Source organism: Drosophila kikkawai, chromosome 3R, assembly GCF_030179895.1.
Source record: "Drosophila kikkawai strain 14028-0561.14 chromosome 3R, DkikHiC1v2, whole genome shotgun sequence".
Taxonomy (NCBI): domain Eukaryota; kingdom Metazoa; phylum Arthropoda; class Insecta; order Diptera; family Drosophilidae; genus Drosophila; species Drosophila kikkawai.
The window spans coordinates 36867270-36890076 of NC_091731.1; the positions used below are offsets into that span (position 1 = coordinate 36867270).

General features: G+C 39.2%; 2 protein-coding genes across 2 annotated transcripts; one reads left to right on the forward strand and one right to left on the reverse strand.

The window, feature by feature from the left end:
- Positions 1 to 3114: 3114 nt before the first annotated feature.
- On the reverse strand, positions 3115 to 22795 carry MetRS-m (Methionyl-tRNA synthetase, mitochondrial). Its single transcript, XM_017168316.3, has 6 exons — positions 22619 to 22795; positions 22276 to 22556; positions 21786 to 22208; positions 21455 to 21719; positions 4237 to 4434; positions 3115 to 3609 (listed from the first exon to the last, which is right to left on the reverse strand). The coding sequence occupies exons 1-6, from the start codon at positions 22710 to 22712 to the stop codon at positions 3143 to 3145; spliced, it is 1728 nt and encodes a 575-aa protein (XP_017023805.1). The 5' UTR covers positions 22713 to 22795; the 3' UTR covers positions 3115 to 3142.
- On the forward strand, positions 7654 to 8301 carry LOC138928907 (uncharacterized). Its single transcript, XM_070287199.1, has 3 exons — positions 7654 to 7854; positions 7915 to 8086; positions 8148 to 8301. The coding sequence occupies exons 1-3, from the start codon at positions 7654 to 7656 to the stop codon at positions 8237 to 8239; spliced, it is 465 nt and encodes a 154-aa protein (XP_070143300.1). The 3' UTR covers positions 8240 to 8301.
- Positions 22796 to 22807: the final 12 nt, after the last annotated feature.

Sequence of the window (22807 nt, forward strand, 5' to 3'; positions counted from 1 at the left end):
TTTGCCACTGTGAGGTGCGGATATTTTATATATAATTCTTTGAACTCTGAATAATAAATAATACAAATCACATTTTTCTACGAAACAGTAAAGCATCATTTAAAAATTTAAAGAACTGTTAATCTTTTGTCATATACATTTTTTCCTGGAAATATTTTTATATTTGAATCGATTGTTATTATTTAATACTCTATTCTAATATTTCCTTATCTCAAAGAGTGTATAGTAAAATGCAAAAAGTCCTGCCTTGACACAGTGCTTAAGCCGCCGGACAACAAGTGGAGGCTAATTCATTTACAATATTGCGCATACGCCACGTGGCTGCTGGCAGGCAAATTAAATTATGCATTGGCAAAGCGGAAACGGAAGACGACAGGCGCTGGGAGAGTAGTAAACGTCAGTCCCGACAAAGGGCGCCAAGGCCATCGAGCAAACTTTGTAATTAATCAAAGTGCAACTCTCGGCCACCGCAACAACGCGCCCAGCATCGATGCATCCATCCGCAGGGAACAACAAGAGCAATAACAACAAAACAGACTCGAGTTTAAGCAGCCTTTAAAGTGAATCATTAACCTTATTACCTGGCTTTGGCCAGGGTTCTCGGCGTAGGAGAAACGCCTTGATGCTGCGCCTGCATAATTTCATTTTAAATGCAAACTTAACAACTTTTTACAAGTCAAGCATGTTAATGCGCTTGTTTATGTTTCCCTGCTCTGCCCTTCCGCTGTCTCATTAACGTCAACTTAATTTGCTTGCCGTATAAATTTAATTTCGTTCGCTTGGATATTAAATTATGCTAGGGCAGGGTTCAAAAAAGGGGGCAGAAATTCTTTGCCAAGTTCTGGACATATTTTCTTGGAATTTTCTCTATTAAATTAGCCTTAGCTTTTGTTTTCTATGCATTTGAAAAGTTTGTTTAATTGCTTTTACAATCGACACGGTTTTTGTTTTGTTTTGTTTTGTTAGAAATATAAGCCATTATTCGATTGGAGGCCACTCCATTGTCTTCACCCAAAAATTGGCTTTGTATTCCGACAGAGTTCATGTCAAAAACGAAGCCTTTTATTATTCCATAAGTCTAGCAGCCTTTGTGTTTGGTTTTGGGGGTCTTTTGAAAATTTGCTAAGAGGAAATACAAGGTAAATAAATAAATAATTAATTGTGGAGCTCTTTGTCTCTACTTTTTAGTTTAAGAAACAATATAATAAAATATATCCCCTGATTTCTGATTGAATAAATATATTAGTAGTCAAAGCTAGGGATGTATATGGAAAGAAAAAGATCAAGAGATCATTAACATTAAAAAATCGATCCAGTATCTTTATTTTTGCCAATGCATCAATGTCTAAATACCTCCCATTACTGACCAATTCATGAAACTTCTAGCTAACATTACCCCAAAAGCAGACCATACAGAGCAAGCTGGAAACTCTACCACTAATTGACCGCCCCATTCGGTGGCCATATATCCATCTATCTATCCCATATCGTGCGTTAGCTTTTCAGGGGTAAACAACACTAAAGTGTCTGCATCAACATGGAACATCCGCATCAGCATCTGCTGCAACCCGTATCTGCACTTCAGGCCACAGCAGCAGCAGCGGCAGCAGCGGCAGCAAATTGCAAGTTAACTGGGCCCAAAAGCCCGCACATTTTCGGCTGGCTAATTGCCAAACCCGGCTAGTAGGTAAGAGGAAAGGTAGAAAGGCAGGGGGATTAAGCGTTGGGAACCACACGGGGCCACGGCAAAGCGGAGTTAAATTGTTGTTTACCTGCAGCTGATGGCGTTGGGAAAATTTCAACCATTCAAGAGCAATCAACTGGGAGGCAAATGGATGGAAGCAGGAAGGAAGCGCCTTTGATATTTTTACACTTTTGGTGAGGGTAAGGTAAGGAGAATGTTTCAATATAAATAAGAAAGCAATCACGATCAATATATAAAATGTATATAATACAAATTATAAAAGGGTTCAAGGAGAGTTTACAGTTTTGATTTTTACAATTCAATTGTCTTTACTTGCAAACCTTTGAAGATATCTTTAATATTATTAAATATCGTATAAATATCGTACCTTTTCCACCACTGACACACAACTTAAGAACAAACTGAGAAAAACAAATAACAAAGAAGAAAACTGCACTCTGTTGGCCAACTTCTGGACTTGAGACCTGATTGATGCCGCCATGCTTGAGCTGGAGCTACGAGCTGCGAAGGAAATCTTAATTAAACTATTTGCCCGAGCGGAGAGCGAGTAGGATCTGGCATTGGCTGCTGGCGCGTAATCTAATTAGCTTTGTCTACTCCTCTGGGCCGGCAGCCAGCCAGGCAATTGACTCTAATGGCTGCACTTGACTTGGTCCACTCGCTGGGCTCCTTTATGGCCACATGCACTTGGCTCGAGAGCCATTTATTTTGATTACCACGCGCTCTTCGTGTGGGGAATCGCTTTCCGTTATTTTTTTTTTTTGGCAGTTTGTGGGAAATTAAAATAAATTAACAAATAAAAGTCTGGCCTCAAGTCGGGTTCGGGTTTAGCAACCTGTCTCGCCAATTGAAGGCCATAAATAAACGCCTCCCCCATTCGGCGGCACCTGATGCTGACTTCAATTACACGTAATAAATTACAAAGGAATATGAGACAGCGATGCTGGCTGGCTCTGCCTTTTCCTTCCTGCACATAATTAAGTGGATTTTAATGAGACTCGGCGGGCCAGAGGTGGCGTATGAAATCCCTGCCCAAAAGCTAGCTCCAAAATGTTTGCCAGCATTTTTTGATTTGCGGCTGCTTGGGAAATTTTGTAAAAGTTAACAGAGATTTCTTATCAACAAAAAAACGTCAACTAGATTTTCAATTAACTAGGTTTTCAATTAAATTACTTGGCTTTTCTTGAGATGCTTATCGAGCGAATAATTACACTTAAAGAAAGATACCTTTTATAGGTCTCTAAAAGAGGTAATCAAGATGTAACTTACCTTTCTTGTTCAACTTTTATACTCCGCTGACTCCAACTGTAATTGAAGCCACAAGAAAAATGCTAACGAATTGCCTAACCCAGTGTTATTAACCTCCCACCCAGCCGCCTTGAATAAATGTGCCTTCCCTTGGCCTGACTTTCGAATTAGTTTATTATGACGGCTACTTCAGGACATTGTTTCGCGGCGCTTCTCCTTGTTCTTCGATTTACTACGCTTGGCTGCCTGCTGTGGTGGCTTCTCCACCTCCTTCTTCTCCTCCAGAATCCGCTGGAACAGCAGTGCACTGGTCTGGCCATCCAACTGGCGAGGACTCTTCACAGTTGCGGTGGCAAAACTCCCAGAATCCAGAGCATCCCAATGGCGCTGTGTGGCCGGAACACTGAGCTTATCGAGCAGCCGCTGGGCCAGCTGGGGAATTATGGGCTGCAGCACAATGCCGCAGCGACGCAAAGCGTCCATTGTCATGGCGATTATGGTCTCCAAACGTGCCTCATTTCCGCCACCAGGCGTCCCGCTCTTGAGCAGCCACGGCTTGGAGCTCTCGAAGAAGTTGTTGGCCGCGTGAAGAGTCGCCATAACGGTGTCGGCCACCAAGTGGAAGTGATTGCAGTCATAGTGCGTGGCGCAGCGATCTGCGAAACCAAAAACAAGCAAGTATTGAAAACACTTTGGGAAAATCTAGAAAGCTTTAAAAACTATTAAGTTATTAATTAATTAAAAAGGGAATAAAAACCCCACTAAACATAATAAAAGAAATAATCTAAAATGACTCTCAACCTTTTAAATATTTTTAAAATAATTTCTTTCATAATTTTAAAAGATTTCCTTTGAATTATAACTTCTTTTTCGTTTTCCGTATAACTTTAAATTGCTCTTAAATTGCGTCAAGTGCACAGAAACACAATATACGAAATGAAGGCTTCACTTTGCACTTGGAGCAGCTACAAGCTCCGACGGCTTGGCCACACTCTCGAGTGCACTTGCATCTCGGTGATTGGCCGGAAGTGCTTCGGGCAGATGCGGATGCCAGTGCAAATGCAGATTATAAACCATCTCAATCTCAAGCCATCTCGTAGATGGCTGGCGCCACTTCAGCCCTCGAGCCTGACTGCTTAAATATTAAAATGACAAAGCAGCTGCTGGTGGATGCTGCTGTTGCTCCTGCTGCTTCTGCACTCCACTGCGCTCCACTGCCCCTCAATCCAATCGCATCCACTCCACTCCCTCACTCAAAGAGAGAGAGAGAGGGATCCACTCACCTGACAGCTGCAGCAGCTGCTCCTGCAGTCGTTTGGCAGAATCCAGGCTTTGGAGCAGATCCGCCAAGTGCTCGTCGTGGACTGATGGATAGATTTGGCGGGGATTCAACGACTTGGCACAGGCTCGCGATAGCAAATTGCCCAGGGTATCCGCCAGCTCCGAGTTGAGGATGCGCTGGGCCTTGACATGGCTGTAGTCTGTAAGTAAAGAGACAGCTTGTCAGGATTTTTTGTTTTGTATCCCAGAAACGAGATCTAAGAAAGTATATAAAAAATTAAGAGGATACCAGGGCGTATGAGTGATATTTGCTTATTTTTCCGGTCCTATTAACTACTTACAAATTCGCCTGGTCATTAAGGGGATTAGCAGGGAAGACACAGAATCAAGGAGAGGAGAAAGGACCTAAAGCTGGGCCAAGATTAAATCGGAATAACTTAACAACAAAAACAGCAACCAGCTGGTGCTGAGGAAAACTCCTTGTAGCTTGAGTTTTCCCATTTTCTTGGCCACAACAAAATGAAGCTGCAGGTGGCTTTTGTGGCAGCAGCAAAGCAAAGCCGAACACGAAAGGATTTAAGCTTCGCTAATAGTTGCACAATCTTTGGCCCTAAAGGGAAATTGAACCGAATGAAGGGGATAGGGATAGTGTAAAGGATAATGGAGTGTCTCGGCGAAGGACTTGGACTTGATTTCCAGCATAATAAGCATAAAGATGAAGTCTAACCAAAGAGGGAAACTTGAAAAGAGTTAACTAGATAAACGCTGAACAATTCTTCCTTACTTGGGGATTTATACATCCTTAAAAATTATAATAATATTATTGTTATGCTTTTATGGAAATATTAAAATTAATTTAATTTAGAGCCCTTTTAGTTTCTGAGTTTTATGCTTTACTTTATGCCCTAATTGAAATGCAACCCATCAAAATGTAATCAAAAACTATGACAATCGACCCTCTGAATTGCACTGCAGACTTTTGGTAATTAAAACCGGAACACTCTACCTGCAAGGACAATAATCGTATAATTGCTGCTGGCCAGCTACTGTTTGCTGGTCGAAATTCAGCCATTTGATGGTCGAATTTCGGATTTTGTAGTGGGTAACAAAAACCCAAAATGGCTATAATTGCCAGCACACACACACACACCTTGTGTGCCTTGGCAACTTTACCCATTTTCCCTGTTCGGGAAAATGAGGTTTCCTTTCTCTTACCTTCCCCCTCCCTGGGGAAATTCCAAAAAAAAAAAAAGGAATGCCAGCCTGCAACATTAATTTGTTGCGCAAATGAAAGAAGCAAGGCAGCAGGAAAGGAAAAGGAAAGTTTCCCCCGCTTGTCAACTGAAACCAAATGAAAGAGTGTGTCGAGTTGAGTTTCATTTTCATTTGCATTTTCATTGCGTTGAATTCGCATGCATAGACGTTAGTTTCCTTCAGCCAAAAATCAAATTCGTGTCAAGCAACTGAAAGGGGGAATTTTGGTATGGGACAAGGAGTAAAAAGGGAACTACCTATTAATTTCTAAGAAATATGTAACTACTTATTCGGAATATATAAAATAAATATTAAATGCTGTAAATACTGTAAAAACTTTCTAAATTCCAATAAATAACTTACCTCCCTCTACAATTTCCAAATCATTCCATCAACAAATGAAAACCAAACGAAAAGACTTTGAAGAGGTAACCATCAAGTCCAGTGGCCAACTTTTTTTATGGACTCAACGAGAAACCGATTGGCAGCCTTTTCATTTTGAATGCATTGGAATTTTGATGGCACTGCAAACGTTCGACTCCCGGACTGCCTGACTGGCTGCCTGGGCCGTGGGTTTGAAAATCCAAAATGCAAAATGCGAATTGCATCAAACTTTATTAGCTGCCATTCGCTGCCAAATCGAGTATTGCGTTCTAATGAAATTGTTCAAGGAGGCCGCCCGCAACACGTGTTGTGTTTCAACCTGCCTTAGTTCCTCCGCAGTCCGTACTCGGTTCCGGATCCGGATCCGGGCAACTCTTAACTGCTTACGTGTGCAACTACAAATTGCAGCGAATGCAGCAAAAGTTGCTGACGGGGGGCCACCAGGAAGCCGTGTACAACACTTGCCACTCTGCCTTTAAAGCACACAAATGTTGCACATGTGGCCACGTGGCCGGAGTCGAATGGGATGCAGGTGGGGATCAGTGCTACCAAGATTCTAAGCCAAAAACAAGCAGTTAAATTGAATTTAATTTCATTTAACAAAAATACAAATTAATAGGAATTTAAAAACCCAAAATAACACTATTAAACTACTTATAATCTCAGTTAGAAAATCTTTTAAAATAACCAAAAATAAACTTAGTTATTAGCCCAAAATCGACAGCACTGTTGGACTTAGGGAGAGTTCCTTCTCCTGCCCTCAGACGAATACCACTCTGCTCTTCCTGGCTGTATTATAAATAATACTTTTTTACGTGCCCCGAGAGCTGCACTTCGAATGCACAGGCTGTTGCCTGTTGGCTGCACCTTAAATAACTCGGGCAACTTGTCGCTGCTCCAGTTTGCCATCTATGGCCTGCGGAACTTTGACACAGTTTTTCTCGTATTTTTCCAGCAAAACTTGGCTTTAAGTGTGGAGGTGTATGTGGATATTGGATGTGGAGGTGGGGCACAAGTGTTGCCATCAAATATTTAACAAGTCTCTCTCTCTCTCCCTTACTGTATGCAATCGGAGACAGGCAAATTTGCCCTGGCAACAACCCCAGTCAGTGTGGGTTATGTGCCCAGAAAAACACTAATTTCTTGTCTGCCCTTTAACGGAATTAGTAGCCAGATTGGATTGGATACCTTCAGAGCCTAAGAGGTGTGAAAAAGATGAGGTTAAATAAGTGTTAAAGGGGCCATCAGAGGACAGAGAAAGGAGCACTTTAATTGTGGCAAGGATGTTGCGATCCTCCGTAGCGATAATGGATATGGCCGTGTCTGCAATTCGTACGATGTAATTCGAGTAGAACGCCATTCGGACATTTAATGACCTGCTCCTTATAGGGCGGTGTCAGTATGAGATTTGTTACCTTATATAAAATTAAGCTTTCCGAACTAAATTTCATGCTTATTTAAAGAATTTACATTTTCCTGCCTTCTTGAAGTATAATTATGGGAAGTAAAGCCCTCCTTATTGATATCAATGCATTTTTGGGCTTAGTTATGATAGATGATTGTTTCGATGCCATGACAAACTGCATACAAATTTCGGCTTCTCGAAGTTACTTTATTTTCTTGTTTTAAATTTAAATTTTACGTTAATTCCTAGAATAGATTAAGCTCGTCTGTGAACTTGCTGATGGCTGACCCTCTTCCGATAAGCAGTGAATCGCTCAGAAATTCTCCGCTTTCAATCTCAGTTCACATCGAGCCTCTACCACTGACACTTCTTGAAAATGTCGATCGCTCTGCTGGTTTGCTTTCTCATTGGCTTGAACGTAGCTCTTGCCGTGGGAAAACCAGAAAACAATTGCAACTATTTCCGATATAGCGTCACGGACCACGGTAGAAACCATATAGGCATCTTTACAGCCGACAAAGCAAACATCAAGAGCTTTTATTGGCAGGCAAAGTTCTCGGTACACGGCGCTCACAAGGTATTATAAAGAAAAACATACCAAAATAACTGTATAACTAAGATAAAATTGTATCAAAAGGATCAAGTAGATCAAATCGATCCGTTTCCTTCTACTCGGGAACTGGCTGACGACATTAAGGCAGGAAGGAAGGCTGAGGTGTCTGTGCGCTTCCAGAACATTGAGAACAATGAGCTGCCCAAGTTGATCTTCTTCGCGCTGAATGGAAAAACCCTGTGCAGAGACACGGGATGTGAGTAAAAGCTATACGCTTTTTATTTTATAAATTCATTATATATATCCATTTACCGCAGATGAGGCCCCGGTAACCACAATAACCGTGGGACGAAGAATGTCTTTCCAGCCTAAGGAGACGCGCACCCCCCGCCCTTTGGAAATCTTTTAAAATAATTATTCAATGCTTTAATATTCTTTAATATTATTGAATTGTACGTAACGTAAAATGTACAGCGCCTGCAGTTACTTTTACTAACAATATAGTGAGAAAAATAAACATGTAACACACGAAAATGTAATATTTGTGTTTTTAAATTTATTGCAAATACAATGAAGAAAATTCCCTCAACAAAATGCACAGAATTTACCAACAAGTATTTAAGGTATTCACAATCAATTTTTGAAACATATCTTGTAGTGTACAAAACAGGACGAAATAGCCTTCTCGGTCTATAAGGACCTACCAACTATGATCATTCCGTAAAGGTGGTTCTTTAAGACGCTAGGTTCGAGGGTGCGCATTCTCGCTGTGCTCGGGTCCAGCTCGTCGGATGGGGCGGGGTTTTTTTCTCCCCTAGCTATCTTTGTTTATAACACAAATCATATAATGCGCGAGAGAAACTAAATGAATCGGGCTCTAAAGTGGTAATGGAACAAATCAAATAAAGTACGGAATCCGCGCCGCCGCGCGTAATCACCAATAAGAAAGGGAATCCTGCTCGATTAGGGATCACAGGTGTTATGTGTCCCGTTTCACTACCCACCCAACCTTGACAACATATCTAAATTTGGCTGTTGCCCCAAAATTAAAGTAAAATTTACCTTTACTTCCTCTTAATAAATCTTGGCATGAGTACTCGACGAACGGAGATAATAATAATTTAAGCGACCATGTTTATGTTCATAAGAGTACAAAAAGGTTTCATTTTAATGTCATATTCCCTTAACACAAACAACTAACAGCTATATTTACATGAAACATTAATTCAATACGAGGTAATTTTGTCAATGACTAAGTAATTAATTGGGCGGAACATCTCATCTCAAATCATCTTACATATATATATATATTATAATAGTATACGCATATAAACGCTTACAAATACTCACAATAGCTCTTACTCTCACCGATGTATCATTGGGCCCAAGATGACTCCGATGTAGTTGCTGTATAATTAGGAATTTAGGTTACATATATATATATATATATAGAGAGAGAAAGATATTTCAACAACTTCCCAATTTCATATTGCTTAGTCTTACATATTAATTTCTTTAAATAATTTATGCGCTAATTCATAGTTTAGAAAAAGAAACAAAGTTTAATACAAATCAGAATCTTCTAATTAATTTTTTGTAAGAATTTTATAATGAATCTAACAAGAACAAAACAAAAGAGAATATATATAGATATTTAATTCAGGTTGTCGAAACAATCACATCGCTCGGCCGCTGCAAGGCGTTTTAGTTGTAACTCATTTATTCTTTCTTAGCTCTTATGCCTCCAAAACTCCTACGCAAAAGTTTGACTGGTGCAATATGAATTGGGTTTAGGGGTTAGTTACGTAATACTGTGTAACACTGCTGCATCTGCTCGCCGTTTTAAGCTGGTTTCGGGGTCTAAATTCCGTTTTGGAGCTGAATTCCATCGATCTTTTGAGCCTCCCAGACCCTTTTCCTAGGCGTAGATAAGGAGCGGCTGCCTCGGCCACTTGACCGCGATCTTGGTTACGTAATCCCTCAGTCCAAGTGTCGGTAGCGGGGTGTACGCGGCTATAGCCAAGTTAGAGAGAGTGATGAAAAGCGCTGTCTAAGCCCTCTGGCCTAAACTAACAGCCGATGCCTGAATAAAATCAAATTAGAATTTGGACGGCACCTATTTCTGAGACATACCTTCGGCACAGCAACTAGCACTTTTCACTCTGATAGTTCCAATAATATTTCCTTTTATTAATCAGTTTATAAACTTTCATATAACATTATATAATTGAAAGTCGATCACACGTGTATGTTGAAAACCACTCGCCACGAAAATATATAATGACTTCTATATGGTGTTTATAGCTCGCCGAATATAAATGGAATGATTTCAAGTGAACCTTTTTATATTATGCTTAAACTCCCAAAAAAAAAGCGGTTTTAGCTTAAAGCTTTGATATAGCGGTGAAATCGGGTGATGTTCTTGCATTCTTTCATTCCACCTGTTCAAGTGCAAGTGCATTAGCGAGGGTAGTTATAATAGTTTGCTAGCTTAATTGTACCTAAACAGAAGCGTTACCTTAAGTTTTGTTTTTCCAAAAGGTGGATACTACAACCACAGATAATGGAACAAGACCAATTCGCAGGGGCATTATCTGAAAATTTGAAGACTCTAATTGTTTGTTTTCCTGGTTTGCATATCTTTAAGATGGTAAACACCCAGCTTTTTGCCTTCCACGTCAACCAATTCATAATAAAACGGACTTCTCTTCTTTTGAACTTTAGCTGGTATAAAAACTGGAGCTAACTTTGAGCTAAATTTCTTACTGGCATTGCTCTGTGTAAAGTTCCTGGCAAAGACGTCATCGCCTATCTGAAATTGTACATTTCGACTTCGAAGATTGTATTGCCTAGCGTTTAGTTCGTGTGATTTAGTCATGTTACTCTTGGCTTCTTGTCTTGCTAGTTTTATCATATCTGGGTATTCTAGGCTAATGTCATTGCTAAGCAGATCCAAGTTACGCAGCAACGCATAATCTTTTCCATTGAGTATCATGTTTTGGCCAAACGTAAGAAAATAGGGAGAGTAACCCGTGCTTCGGTGCAACGCAGCTCGAAGTGCACCACTGATAGCGTTCAAATTGACGTCCCAGTTGGTGTGATCATTTCCGATGTAAGCGCGAATTGCAGCCAAAACTGATCGGTTTAGTCTTTCACTCGCATTGGCTTGTGGCGAATATATTGCTGTGCACTTATGTGTTATGCCAAAACTAGTTAAAAATGCCTCAAAGTAACTGGACTTAAATTGGGAACCGTTATCCGTTAAGACAATTTCAGGCACCCCAAAGGTGTAAAATATAGAGCTCTGTAGGTAGTCACATATTTTAGGGGAGGTAAATCTCTTGAGTGGGCAGAGAAAGTGAAATTTCGTGCAGTGATCTACAATTATCAGTAATCCAATGTATCCATTCTTTGTACGCGGGTACGGACCTAGAAGATCCATATATAAACATTGAAAAGGACGATCGGATGTCATTGGTCGGCCCATAGGTGGCTTTAGAATCCTATTCGGATTTTTAGTGGATCGACAAATATGACAACTGGAAATGTATTCACGGATTTGGCTAACCATTCGTGGCCAAAACAAATAGCGTTTTACCTTTTCGACTGTTTTACCCATTCCACAGTGTGCTGAGCTTTGCGCATCATGTGCCTCCTGTAGTACTTCTGGAACGAGGGCAGATGGTACCCAAAGTTTCCAAGACTCGTGTTGTTCGTCACTGTGACTATTAAACTCGGTTCTCTTATACACGTATCCATCCTCTACCTTTAAATCATTAAATCTTTGTTGGTTTTCTTTTATTCGCTCAATCAAGTTTAGGTATTCTAATGATTTAAAATGACTAGACTGTAGATCAATAATTGGGCCACTCGCAACAATTGCATCTAAGCCAGGCTGTTCTTGACGGGACAAAGCATCTGCAACTACGTTTTCTGAGGCTCTGCGATGTGTAATCGAAAAGTCGAATGATTGTAGTTTCATGGACCACCTTGCAAGCCTTCCTGAAAGATCTTTTTGCCTCATCAGCCACTGTAACGCGGCATGATCAGTCACCACCAGGAAGTTCTGTCCTTCTATATACGGACGAAACTTTTTAATCCCTTTTATAACTGCAAGACATTCCAACTCACTAACCGTGTAGTTTCTCTGGGCTTTTGTTAATTTTTCCGACATGTATGCGATGGGCAATTCTACTCCATCTCGAGCCTGCGCCAAGACACAACCAATACCATAAGTGCTGGCATCGCAAAGCAAAATAAATTGCTTCGAAAAGTCTGGAGTAATCAAAATTGGAGCTGAGGTCAGACAAGCTTTCAATAGATTAAAGGCCTTTTCAGCATCTTCAGTCCATACTAGTGCCTTTTTAGATTTTAATAATTCAGTCAGAGGAAAGCTTACTGTCGCATAATTTTCAACAAATCGCCGATACCAACCGGATAACCCTAAAAATCTTCGTAGCTGCTTTATAGATATAGGTACTGGAAACTCATTAATCGCAATTATTTTCCCAGGATCCGTAAGAATTTGGCCCTCTCGAATTATAAATCCCAAATACTTGATTTCGCGCATACAAAATTTTGACTTTTCGACGTTTATAGTCAAATTGGCTTTCTTTAAACAAAGAGCAATCTCTTGGAGGGTAATCAAATGCGACTCAAAATCTTCGGAAAGAACAAGCAGGTCGTCTAAATAAACGAAAACTCGAGTTCTTAAATGTGCAGGAATGACCTGATCCATTAGTCGACAAAGAGTTTGGGGAGCGTTGCAAAGACCGAATGGCATCGTTTTGTATTGATAGAGAGGCCTGTTTGGCACAGTGAAAGCTGTATATTGACGGGATGGTTCGTCGAGGGGTATCTGCCAAAACGCATGCTTCATATCTAAACCAGTTATATATTTAGCTGCAGGAAGTCGACTTAAAATTCCATCAATATGAGGTAGCGGATATGCATCCTTTTTAGTAACCTTATTGACCTCTCGCGAATCTAAACAGAGCCTGTTCTTTTCCCCTTTCCTCACCAATACGCAATTACTGCTCCATGGGCTTGTAGACTCTTCAATGACGTCTAGCGACAACATATGGTCAACCTCAGCAAACATAAGCTTCTCTATAGCAGGAGAAACTGGCCAATGTCTCTGCTTGATGGGACAAGCTGTTCCTACATCAATTTTGTGTTGAATCAAATTTGTTCTGCCTAATCCTTCCTTAGCAAATGACGGAAATACTTCAACGACAGCATCTAAACAACGTTGTTGGTCCTTGGACAAAATATGCCACTTTGGCAGTTCCTTTTCAGGGCTCTCTCCGCCAACATCCAATTCAGAAACCTGATTTTCAATAGAAATGTTCTTGTCTAACCCAAATTTACGCCAAAAGTCTATTCCCAGGTATATTTCTTGTTTCAGATCCGGAATAATGAAAAGTTCTAACACATCCGTTTTCTGCCTATATTTTACTTCCGTTACTAATTTCCCTACCACTTTACTTTGGGCTCCATTTGCAGTTCGAATACTTCCAGCACATTTCTTTGTTTTGCCTAATGCTAAGAGTTCGAGTGCTGCCTTGCCTCCCGCACAACTTAAAGTTGCTCCTGAGTCTAGAAGGGCATTATATTTCTTTCCTTCGATGCAAACTTCAGTATAGAGTCTATCATCGGACTTGGACAAAATTGCGGATATTATCTTTCCTCGGTCGGATCGTATAGTTTTCCAGTGCTTTCTCAAACGTTTTGTGGACCTCTTAGGACTCGGACTAATCTTAGATATAATAGATTCTGCGAATAACTTTTCCTTAAGCTTGTTATAATTATCTAACCTAATATGAAGAGGTATTGTGGAATAGTGTCGTTTTAAACCTTCTTCAGACTGTCCTCTTGTACTCTCTTCAATCGGTTTTTCCTGACGACTTCCAGATACAACTGGATCTATTAGTTTTTCGGACATGTCTGCTTTTTGTCGAGTGACATGCCCGGTGGTCGGTTTCCCAACGGGTTACATCTCGGACATCGAGGCTTTCGAATATCCTTAGCGCCACACCCAAAACAAAATATAGCCAGCGGCTCTAAGCAATCATCAAATCGATGCCCAGATTTTTCACAATTCCAACAGACCAGATTAAATGGTTTGTGCTGAATGGCTAAGATCTCTTGGTCAGATAGGTTCTGATCAGCTTGGTTTTGACCTTCATAGGAATCAGTTAGCTCATTTATATAGGAACGGAGAGTTCGAGGCTTATAGGCTTTAATCTCATTGTAAAATTGTTCATGTTTACGGACTTCAACACGTAATTGTGACCTATTTAGAATTCGTAAGTGAAGTAGCTCGTGATGCAAACTTGGTTTACCATTTCTTATTAATAAATCCACTAATTGGCTTTCGGACATGCCTTGATGAAGCCGGTCAGCTAGGTCTTCTATTGCATATTGATAGTCATCAAAAGATTCATTTTCGCCCTGTCGTCTCTTCCTTATCTTTTCCCAAATGTCAAGATCAGTTTCCGCTTCCTCAAAACGTTTACGAAATTCTATACAAAATATATTCCAAGTAAAATTGGTATGGTTGCGGTGAAATTTCCAAAACCAATCACTTGCCTTATTAGCAAATAAAAGATGCAAGTGATCACAGAGAAGCTGATAATCGTTATTCAAGTTCTGTTCCGTCAAAGATCGTATCCTATAAATAAAATCTTCCATTCGCATACAATTCCTAGAACCATCAAATTTTATTCGCCAATTTTGAATTATATTCGCAGCTTTTTCTGGAGATATTTGTGCATTCGATCGATTTCGGGAACTACTGGTACCTGAATGGTTACCTGAGGCAGAAACTGGTATACTATTTCTAGTATCGCGATCTCCAAAAGGAATAGAAGCTGGTATCTCGGATATTCCGTTTCTGTCTCGATTTCTCAGCGATGAATTACTACGAGTTAAATTCAAAACAGCCAATTGTTTGCTAATAGTCTCCTCAATATTGTTCGTTAAGATCTCAAGCATATCATCCATCATATTAGCTTGTTGAACGCTTAACGTTTGTTGAATATACCTCACTATTTCCGCCTGTGATTTAGGTGAATTAACCCCATCTTCCTCAGTTCGTAACTCTTCCAACTGTCGGGTTTTAGATCGAGTAGACACGCCTATTTTTGAACTAAAAGGTCTTCCTCTACCTCGATTTCTAGTGTGAATTCTTGCTCTTACTGGATTACTTCCTTCTTGAATTCCACCTGCAGTCTCCTCGTTTCCTGAAGCCACGTCTCCAGTTTGATCTCTTATTTCTGCTGCTAATGTGTTGTTATCATAACTTAGTTGTGAAAGAATACACCCTGTAGCACATATTGGACACGCGGGTGTAACTTTGATTAATTCAACTATACAGTTCTTATGAAACCGGTGCTGACACGGAGCGCTAGCAGCTAAATCATTAAGCAAAAGTACTTCGTTACAAATAGCGCAAAATGGATCGACTTGCTGGATTATCGCGTCGATATTTTCGTCACTATGCCCAATAACCATTTTGGTTTTTATTAATTTAATTTATTATCTTTAATTTAATTTAATCATCTCCTAATGTCCGTCTTTCCTCATCCACAGATTCTAAAAATCAAGCCAAGTATCCTCTTCTTTTAGGTTATTCTATTGCAGTTAGTTGAAGGTTGAAATTTGTTCGCGAAACTACTCAAATTACTGGACAATGTCTAAAGACACTCTAGAACATTGTATTTCCTAAGCACTTAGAGTTTGCTTTCTATAAGACTTCCTTTAAAGAAATAACTATTAATAAATTGATTTTGGCCAGCCTAGATCTATTAGGGTCGATCAATCCGAGCACCGAATTGCAATCGCTATATCCACTAACTGAGGTAGCTAGAATCCGCCATCAACAATAATTTGTTGTTCTTTATGGAATGTGGTTATGGCCAGGTAAAGTGTATGTATTTTTTTAGAGCTTAAATGGGACGAAAAAATATCCTTTCAGCCCCACGTTGGGCGCCAGAATGTGTAGTGTACAAAACAGGACGAAATAGCCTTCTCGGTCTATAAGGACCTACCAACTATGATCATTCCGTAAAGGTGGTTCTTTAAGACGCTAGGTTCGAGGGTGCGCATTCTCGCTGTGCTCGGGTCCAGCTCGTCGGATGGGGCGGGGTTTTTTTCTCCCCTAGCTATCTTTGTTTATAACACAAATCATATAATGCGCGAGAGAAACTAAATGAATCGGGCTCTAAAGTGGTAATGGAACAAATCAAATAAAGTACGGAATCCGCGCCGCCGCGCGTAATCACCAATAAGAAAGGGAATCCTGCTCGATTAGGGATCACAGGTGTTATGTGTCCCGTTTCACTACCCACCCAACCTTGACAACATATCTAAATTTGGCTGTTGCCCCAAAATTAAAGTAAAATTTACCTTTACTTCCTCTTAATAAATCTTGGCATGAGTACTCGACGAACGGAGATAATAATAATTTAAGCGACCATGTTTATGTTCATAAGAGTACAAAAAGGTTTCATTTTAATGTCATATTCCCTTAACACAAACAACTAACAGCTATATTTACATGAAACATTAATTCAATACGAGGTAATTTTGTCAATGACTAAGTAATTAATTGGGCGGAACATCTCATCTCAAATCATCTTACATATATATATATATTATAATAGTATACGCATATAAACGCTTACAAATACTCACAATAGCTCTTACTCTCACCGATGTATCATTGGGCCCAAGATGACTCCGATGTAGTTGCTGTATAATTAGGAATTTAGGTTACATATATATATATATATATAGAGAGAGAAAGATATTTCAACAACTTCCCAATTTCATATTGCTTAGTCTTACATATTAATTTCTTTAAATAATTTATGCGCTAATTCATAGTTTAGAAAAAGAAACAAAGTTTAATACAAATCAGAATCTTCTAATTAATTTTTTGTAAGAATTTTATAATGAATCTAACAAGAACAAAACAAAAGAGAATATATATAGATATTTAATTCAGGTTGTCGAAACAATCACATCGCTCGGCCGCTGCAAGGCGTTTTAGTTGTAACTCATTTATTCTTTCTTAGCTCTTATGCCTCCAAAACTCCTACGCAAAAGTTTGACTGGTGCAATATGAATTGGGTTTAGGGGTTAGTTACGTAATACTGTGTAACACTGCTGCATCTGCTCGCCGTTTTAAGCTGGTTTCGGGGTCTAAATTCCGTTTTGGAGCTGAATTCCATCGATCTTTTGAGCCTCCCAGACCCTTTTCCTAGGCGTAGATAAGGAGCGGCTGCCTCGGCCACTTGACCGCGATCTTGGTTACGTAATCCCTCAGTCCAAGTGTCGGTAGCGGGGTGTACGCGGCTATAGCCAAGTTAGAGAGAGTGATGAAAAGCGCTGTCTAAGCCCTCTGGCCTAAACTAACAGCCGATGCCTGAATAAAATCAAATTAGAATTTGGACGGCACCTATTTCTGAGACATACCTTCGGCACAGCAACTAGCACTTTTCACTCTGATAGTTCCAATAATATTTCCTTTTATTAATCAGTTTATAAACTTTCATATAACATTATATAATTGAAAGTCGATCACACGTGTATGTTGAAAACCACTCGCCACGAAAATATATAATGACTTCTATATGGTGTTTATAGCTCGCCGAATATAAATGGAATGATTTCAAGTGAACCTTTTTATATTATGCTTAAACTCCCAAAAAAAAAGCGGTTTTAGCTTAAAGCTTTGATATAGCGGTGAAATCGGGTGATGTTCTTGCATTCTTTCATTCCACCTGTTCAAGTGCAAGTGCATTAGCGAGGGTAGTTATAATAGTTTGCTAGCTTAATTGTACCTAAACAGAAGCGTTACCTTAAGTTTTGTTTTTCCAAAAGGTGGATACTACAATCTCAATGTGTTTCAATGTCCGCAGCCAATATTGCTACCGGAAATTCAACAACTTTACTGCCATGTTGCCCAGGATGACGCTATTGTAAGTCCATAGAAGGAAGCAAGAGAAGTGAGTGCAACAAAAATAATAGTTTTAGCAGAAGAAAATAGAAAATAATACTTGACACACCCAAGATTAGTACTGACTTAAGCTAATTTCTAACGAAAATCTTTATCAATTCAAAAAATGCCAAAAAAGTGATATAGCTAACACAGTATTTACTATATTATATTTCCATAATGAAAAAAATATATATAAAGTAAATAAATAAGGTTATTTGTTTTTTGGATTTTTTAATAAATTATACATTGCAGATAAAATCGCATTGAAAATCGTCTTTATTCACAAATCAACAAGCGCAGTTAATATTTCTTATCAAAATAATCTGAATCATAACTAATAAAGCGAATAAAGAATGTTTGTTTCTTGGAATTAACTTCATAAAGACATCAAACCGCATTAAAGATGTACTTCAAAATGTATAAGGTTTTCATTAAATATATTTATTAAAAATGTATTATTTATTAAATATGACAATCAATTTTAAAAGAATTTAGCTTTTAGTTTAATTGTTTTTGTCTAAATATATATTATAGTCCGTAAACAATTAAAAAAAAATAGTTTAAAATTAAAGCTTCCTGTTTTTATACCCTTGCAGGGTATTATAATTTCAGTCAGAAGTTTGCAACGCAGTGAAGGAGACGTTTCCGACCCTATAAAGTATATATATTCTTGATCAGCATCAACAGGGGAATATTTTTAGATATGTCAGGAAGAAATCGTTTTTTTGGCCATTTTTGCAAAATTTTATAAGGGGTTACATCATTAAAATTGTTGATTTTGATAAAAAATGGAATTTTCAAAATTTTTAAATGAAGTATGCAGATTTATTAACTGTAGAAAATCTTACACAGAACAGTTTTCCGATTTAAAATTAATGTTCTTTTGGCCGAGTTATGATATTTTTAATTTTAAAAAAATCAAGAAGTTTTTTGATATAAAAAATCCGATTTTATAATACAAAATAATATTTTTTTAAGTCAAGGAATCATTTCCGACCCCATAAACCATATATATTATTGATCAGCATCAACAGGGGAATCTTTCTGGACATGTCCGGAAGAAATCGATTTTTTGGTCATTTTTGCAAAATTTTAAAAGGGGTTACATCATTAAAATTTTTGATTTTGATAAAAAATTGAATTTTCAAAATTTTTAAATGAAGTATGCAGATTTATTAACTGTAGAAAATCTTGCACAGAACAGTTTTCCGATTTAAAATTAATGTTCTTTTGGCCGAGCTATGATATTTTTAATTAAAAAAAAATCAAGAAGTTTTTTAATATAAAAAATCCGATTTTATAATACAAAATAATATTTTTTTATTATTATTATTATTATATTCTTGATCAGCATCAACATGCGAATCTTTCTAGACATGTCCGAAAGAAATCGATTTTTTTTGCCATTTTTGCGAAATTTGATAAGGGGTTACATCATTAAAATGAGGAAAAATGGCAAAAATTTTGATTTCTTAAAATTTTAAATTGGTTATGCAGTTTTTTTAAATTAATAACAACTAACACAAAACTGCTTTCCGAATCGAAATTAATGCATTTTTGGCTTAGTTATGATATATTTTAATTGTTTCCTGCAAGGGTATACAAACTTTGGCTGGCCAAAGTTAGCTTTCTTTCTTGTTCTATATCCAATATATATTCTTTGTATGTAATTTCCTTTTCTAATCAAACCAGCTTGACCTCGAGTTTGTTAAAAGCTTTTTATGGTAAGAAAAATATCTAATAATGATAACTACAACTATTTGAAAGGATCAACTTTTCTTGAAAACCCATATAATATAGAAATAAGAACCTATAAGTGTTGTTTCCTGTTTACTCAGAGAAAGACTACAACTGGCAAGCGTTTCCGTTGGAAGAACAACAACTATGGCCATCCTGGGAGACAAGTTTAAGTATTCAAATTTCTTAAATTGAGTGACGCCCCTAGGGAAGTTGATTGCATCTCAAGGCACCCCCAGGTCTCTCAACTTTTTTTGCGATCCAAGAACCGCAGGATGTTGCAGGTCCTGCCTTTACTATTCCTGCTATTCCCGTGCCCCCAGGCTGCCATGTTCGACAAAGTCGAAATGCAATTTCTGTGTTAGCGGAAGTTTGCGGCCTGTAATGAAAACTTGAGCATTTAATGGCGTTATGACGAGCGGATGTCACACAAAATCGAATTTGGTGGCAACTATAAGTGATTTTTCCACCTAAAAACGAACCAAATGGCCGGCCGTTGGACGCGAATTAAAGAAAATAAATCATTCATGGCTCGTCCCGAAATGAAATATATGCAAAATGTGCTTGTAATTTAATAATGCGACGCACTGTATTTTTTCGTTTTCCATTTTTGCTGCTGGCAGGCTCAAATGCAATAAAAAATGCAATTAAATTAGCCACAAGGCGGGGGGCATATAAAAAAAATATATATAATAAAAAAAGAATAAAAACATCAACAAGCGCAAATTGAATAAAGGCAAAAACGTAAAAAGCAGCCGCCTGGCGTCTGGGAAAATCCATTGCGGAAAAGGCAAAGAGTCAGCAATAATTGGAAATTAAATTTTAAGAGCTGGCAAGAGGGGTAGTTGCACACATACATCATACATACATACATACATTTATACATAAGCAATTTATGTAAATTGGAAAAAGCTGGGGAAAGTCAATCCAAAATGCAGCCAAAGGTGACAGTTGGCGGAGTGTATTAATTGCTTTTAATAGTCCCAAAATATAGATGGGAGTCAGGGATGGCTGAAAATATTTATAAACCGATACTGAATCGATATTTTATGCGAATGTCGATTTATAAATCGATGTTAAAAATATTATGGAAAATTTTGTGGTTAATTTTATATTGTGTTTAGTGTATCAGGCTAATATAATCAGAAAAAGAGGCAAATAAATAAAATAAAATATTTTCCGATTATTTAACGATAAATGCGATATTTTTCTATTATTACTTTTTTTATATATTATATTTAATGTATGCTTGTTGAAAACACATAAGTTTTGAGTTCTTTACAAACGTCCAAGTCCAAATCTTTTTTAAAGTTGAATTTTTCTGACATTTTTCTATAATATTTCTCTAAAATATATCAAAGCCTACGATATTTTCGATTGAAGACGATATTTTTGCACATATATATCGGTCTTTTCCCCTTGACATATGAATGCACATCCCTAATGGGAATCCCACATCCTTCAAGCCCATACCAAAGACCAACCTTATGATATATCTGTGACCAGACAATCCAGGGGGGATAGAACTTGGCACAACTGTTTTTCCCAGGACGTATGCAAATTCCAGAGATTCGTCGTCGTCTTCTCAATGCGAAAACTTTGCGTGGCAAATAAACAAAAGTCAGGCTGGGCTGTGCTCCCAGACCAGATGAAAACTTTGTTCCCCTTTTTCGGTTCAGTTGGGGCATAAAATTGAAATGCAAATTTAAAGCAAAAGGTAAAACTAACGACCAGGCAAACCTCGGAACAGTTTCGGTTGATAATTTGATGGAAAAACTATTTGAATAACCGCAGGGTTGGCTCCTCCCCCCTTGGAACCAATGCAGCCACAAAGTGAACAAGCCACAGAGACACGACATCAAAGGTAGAATTTTCACTCACTGCCATCGCTGTGGGCCACGCCCTCGCGTAGTAGGAAGTATCTCAATCCCTCCATGGTGTACTGCTGCGATGCCTGGACAGGGTCTACCACATTGTGCCTGCTCTTTGACATCTTCTGACCGTCCACCGTCCAGTGCGAGTGCACATACAGTTGATGCGGTGGCTCCAAATCTGCGGCTAGCAGGAAGGCCGGCCAGTAAATGCCATGAAACTTGAGGATATCCTTGCCAATCACCTGCTGTGCGGGCGGCCACTGAGCAGAGAACTAAAAGGGAGGAGCAGAGAGATTACAGGATAAGTTGCCACAGGAGCAGGCACAAGTCATACTAACACCCTCATCCGGATAGCCCAGGGAGCTCAGGTAGTTAACCAAGGCATCCAGCCACACGTACACCGTCTGTGTATCGTCATCGGGCACTGGAATGGCCCAGTGAACACGATTCGAGGGCCTTGAAACCGACACATCCGGCAGCGGTTCACTGAGAGTGTCCAGCAGGATCTTCTCGAACTTTGCCGGGCGTATGCGTGCCTCCTCCTTGACCCAGTGACGCACATCATCCTGGAATTGCGACAAACGAAACATGTAGTTGGTCTCCTCGGTCCACTCGACGGGGTGGCCCGATTCCAGGGAGTACCGCGTGCCGGAGGCCTCATCCAAGCGCAGTTGGGAGTCGGTGAGGAAGGTCTCGTCGGAGACGCAGTACCAGCCGCTGTAGGCCGCCGAGTAGATGTGTCCACGGGAGTTTAAGGTGCGCTAGGGAATCGCAATAAACATAAAGTTGATACAAACGAAACTAAAGGAGGAATATGACTAATCTCACCCAGAAATGGGCCACCGCCCGCTTGTGTCGCTGCTCTGTGGTGCGTATAAAGTCATCCGTCTGGATGTTGGCACTCCGGAAGACCTCCCGATACCGTTCCGATATCTGGTCGCAGTATGTGGCCACTGGTATTCCATGAACCTGCGCCGCCTGCTGGATCTTGGTGCCGTGCTCGTCGGTTCCCGTGCAGAGACGCACCTGGCTCTCTGGTTGTCTCAAACGCTGGTAGCGACAGTGGGCATCGGCTATCACCGCCGAGTACAGGTGGCCTATGTGTGGGGCTAATAATAAGCAGGAATATCTTTTATAATTAATTATCTAATATATGTAATGTGCTTCTCACCAGCATTTACGTAAAAAATAGGCGTTGTCACGTAGTGCGAACTGCTGTGACGTATGCCCAAGTATCCCAGGCACTTGATTCTTCGTATTAACATGGCTCTTAAAGTTGTATTAATATAGAAAATAAGAGTTATTTACATAAACTTAAAAACAAAACACCGGTTCTGGTGGGCAGTGTGACCGTTTTCCA

Coding starts and splice junctions, on each gene's coding strand:
- LOC138928907 (XM_070287199.1), top strand. CDS start 7,654: ATGTCGATCGCTCTGCTGGTTTGCTTTCTCATTGGCTTGAACGTAGCT. Junction 7,855..7,914: donor CGGTACACGGCGCTCACAAG/GTATTATAAAGA, acceptor TTGTATCAAAAG/GATCAAGTAGATCAAATCGA. Junction 8,087..8,147: donor CCTGTGCAGAGACACGGGAT/GTGAGTAAAAGC, acceptor CATTTACCGCAG/ATGAGGCCCCGGTAACCACA.
- MetRS-m (XM_017168316.3), bottom strand. CDS start 22,712: ATGTTAATACGAAGAATCAAGTGCCTGGGATACTTGGGCATACGTCAC. Junction 22,209..22,275: donor GGGCGGTGGCCCATTTCTGG/GTGAGATTAGTC, acceptor GCGATTCCCTAG/CGCACCTTAAACTCCCGTGG. Junction 3,610..4,236: donor GCAGCTGCTGCAGCTGTCAG/GTGAGTGGATCC, acceptor TTGGTTTCGCAG/ATCGCTGCGCCACGCACTAT.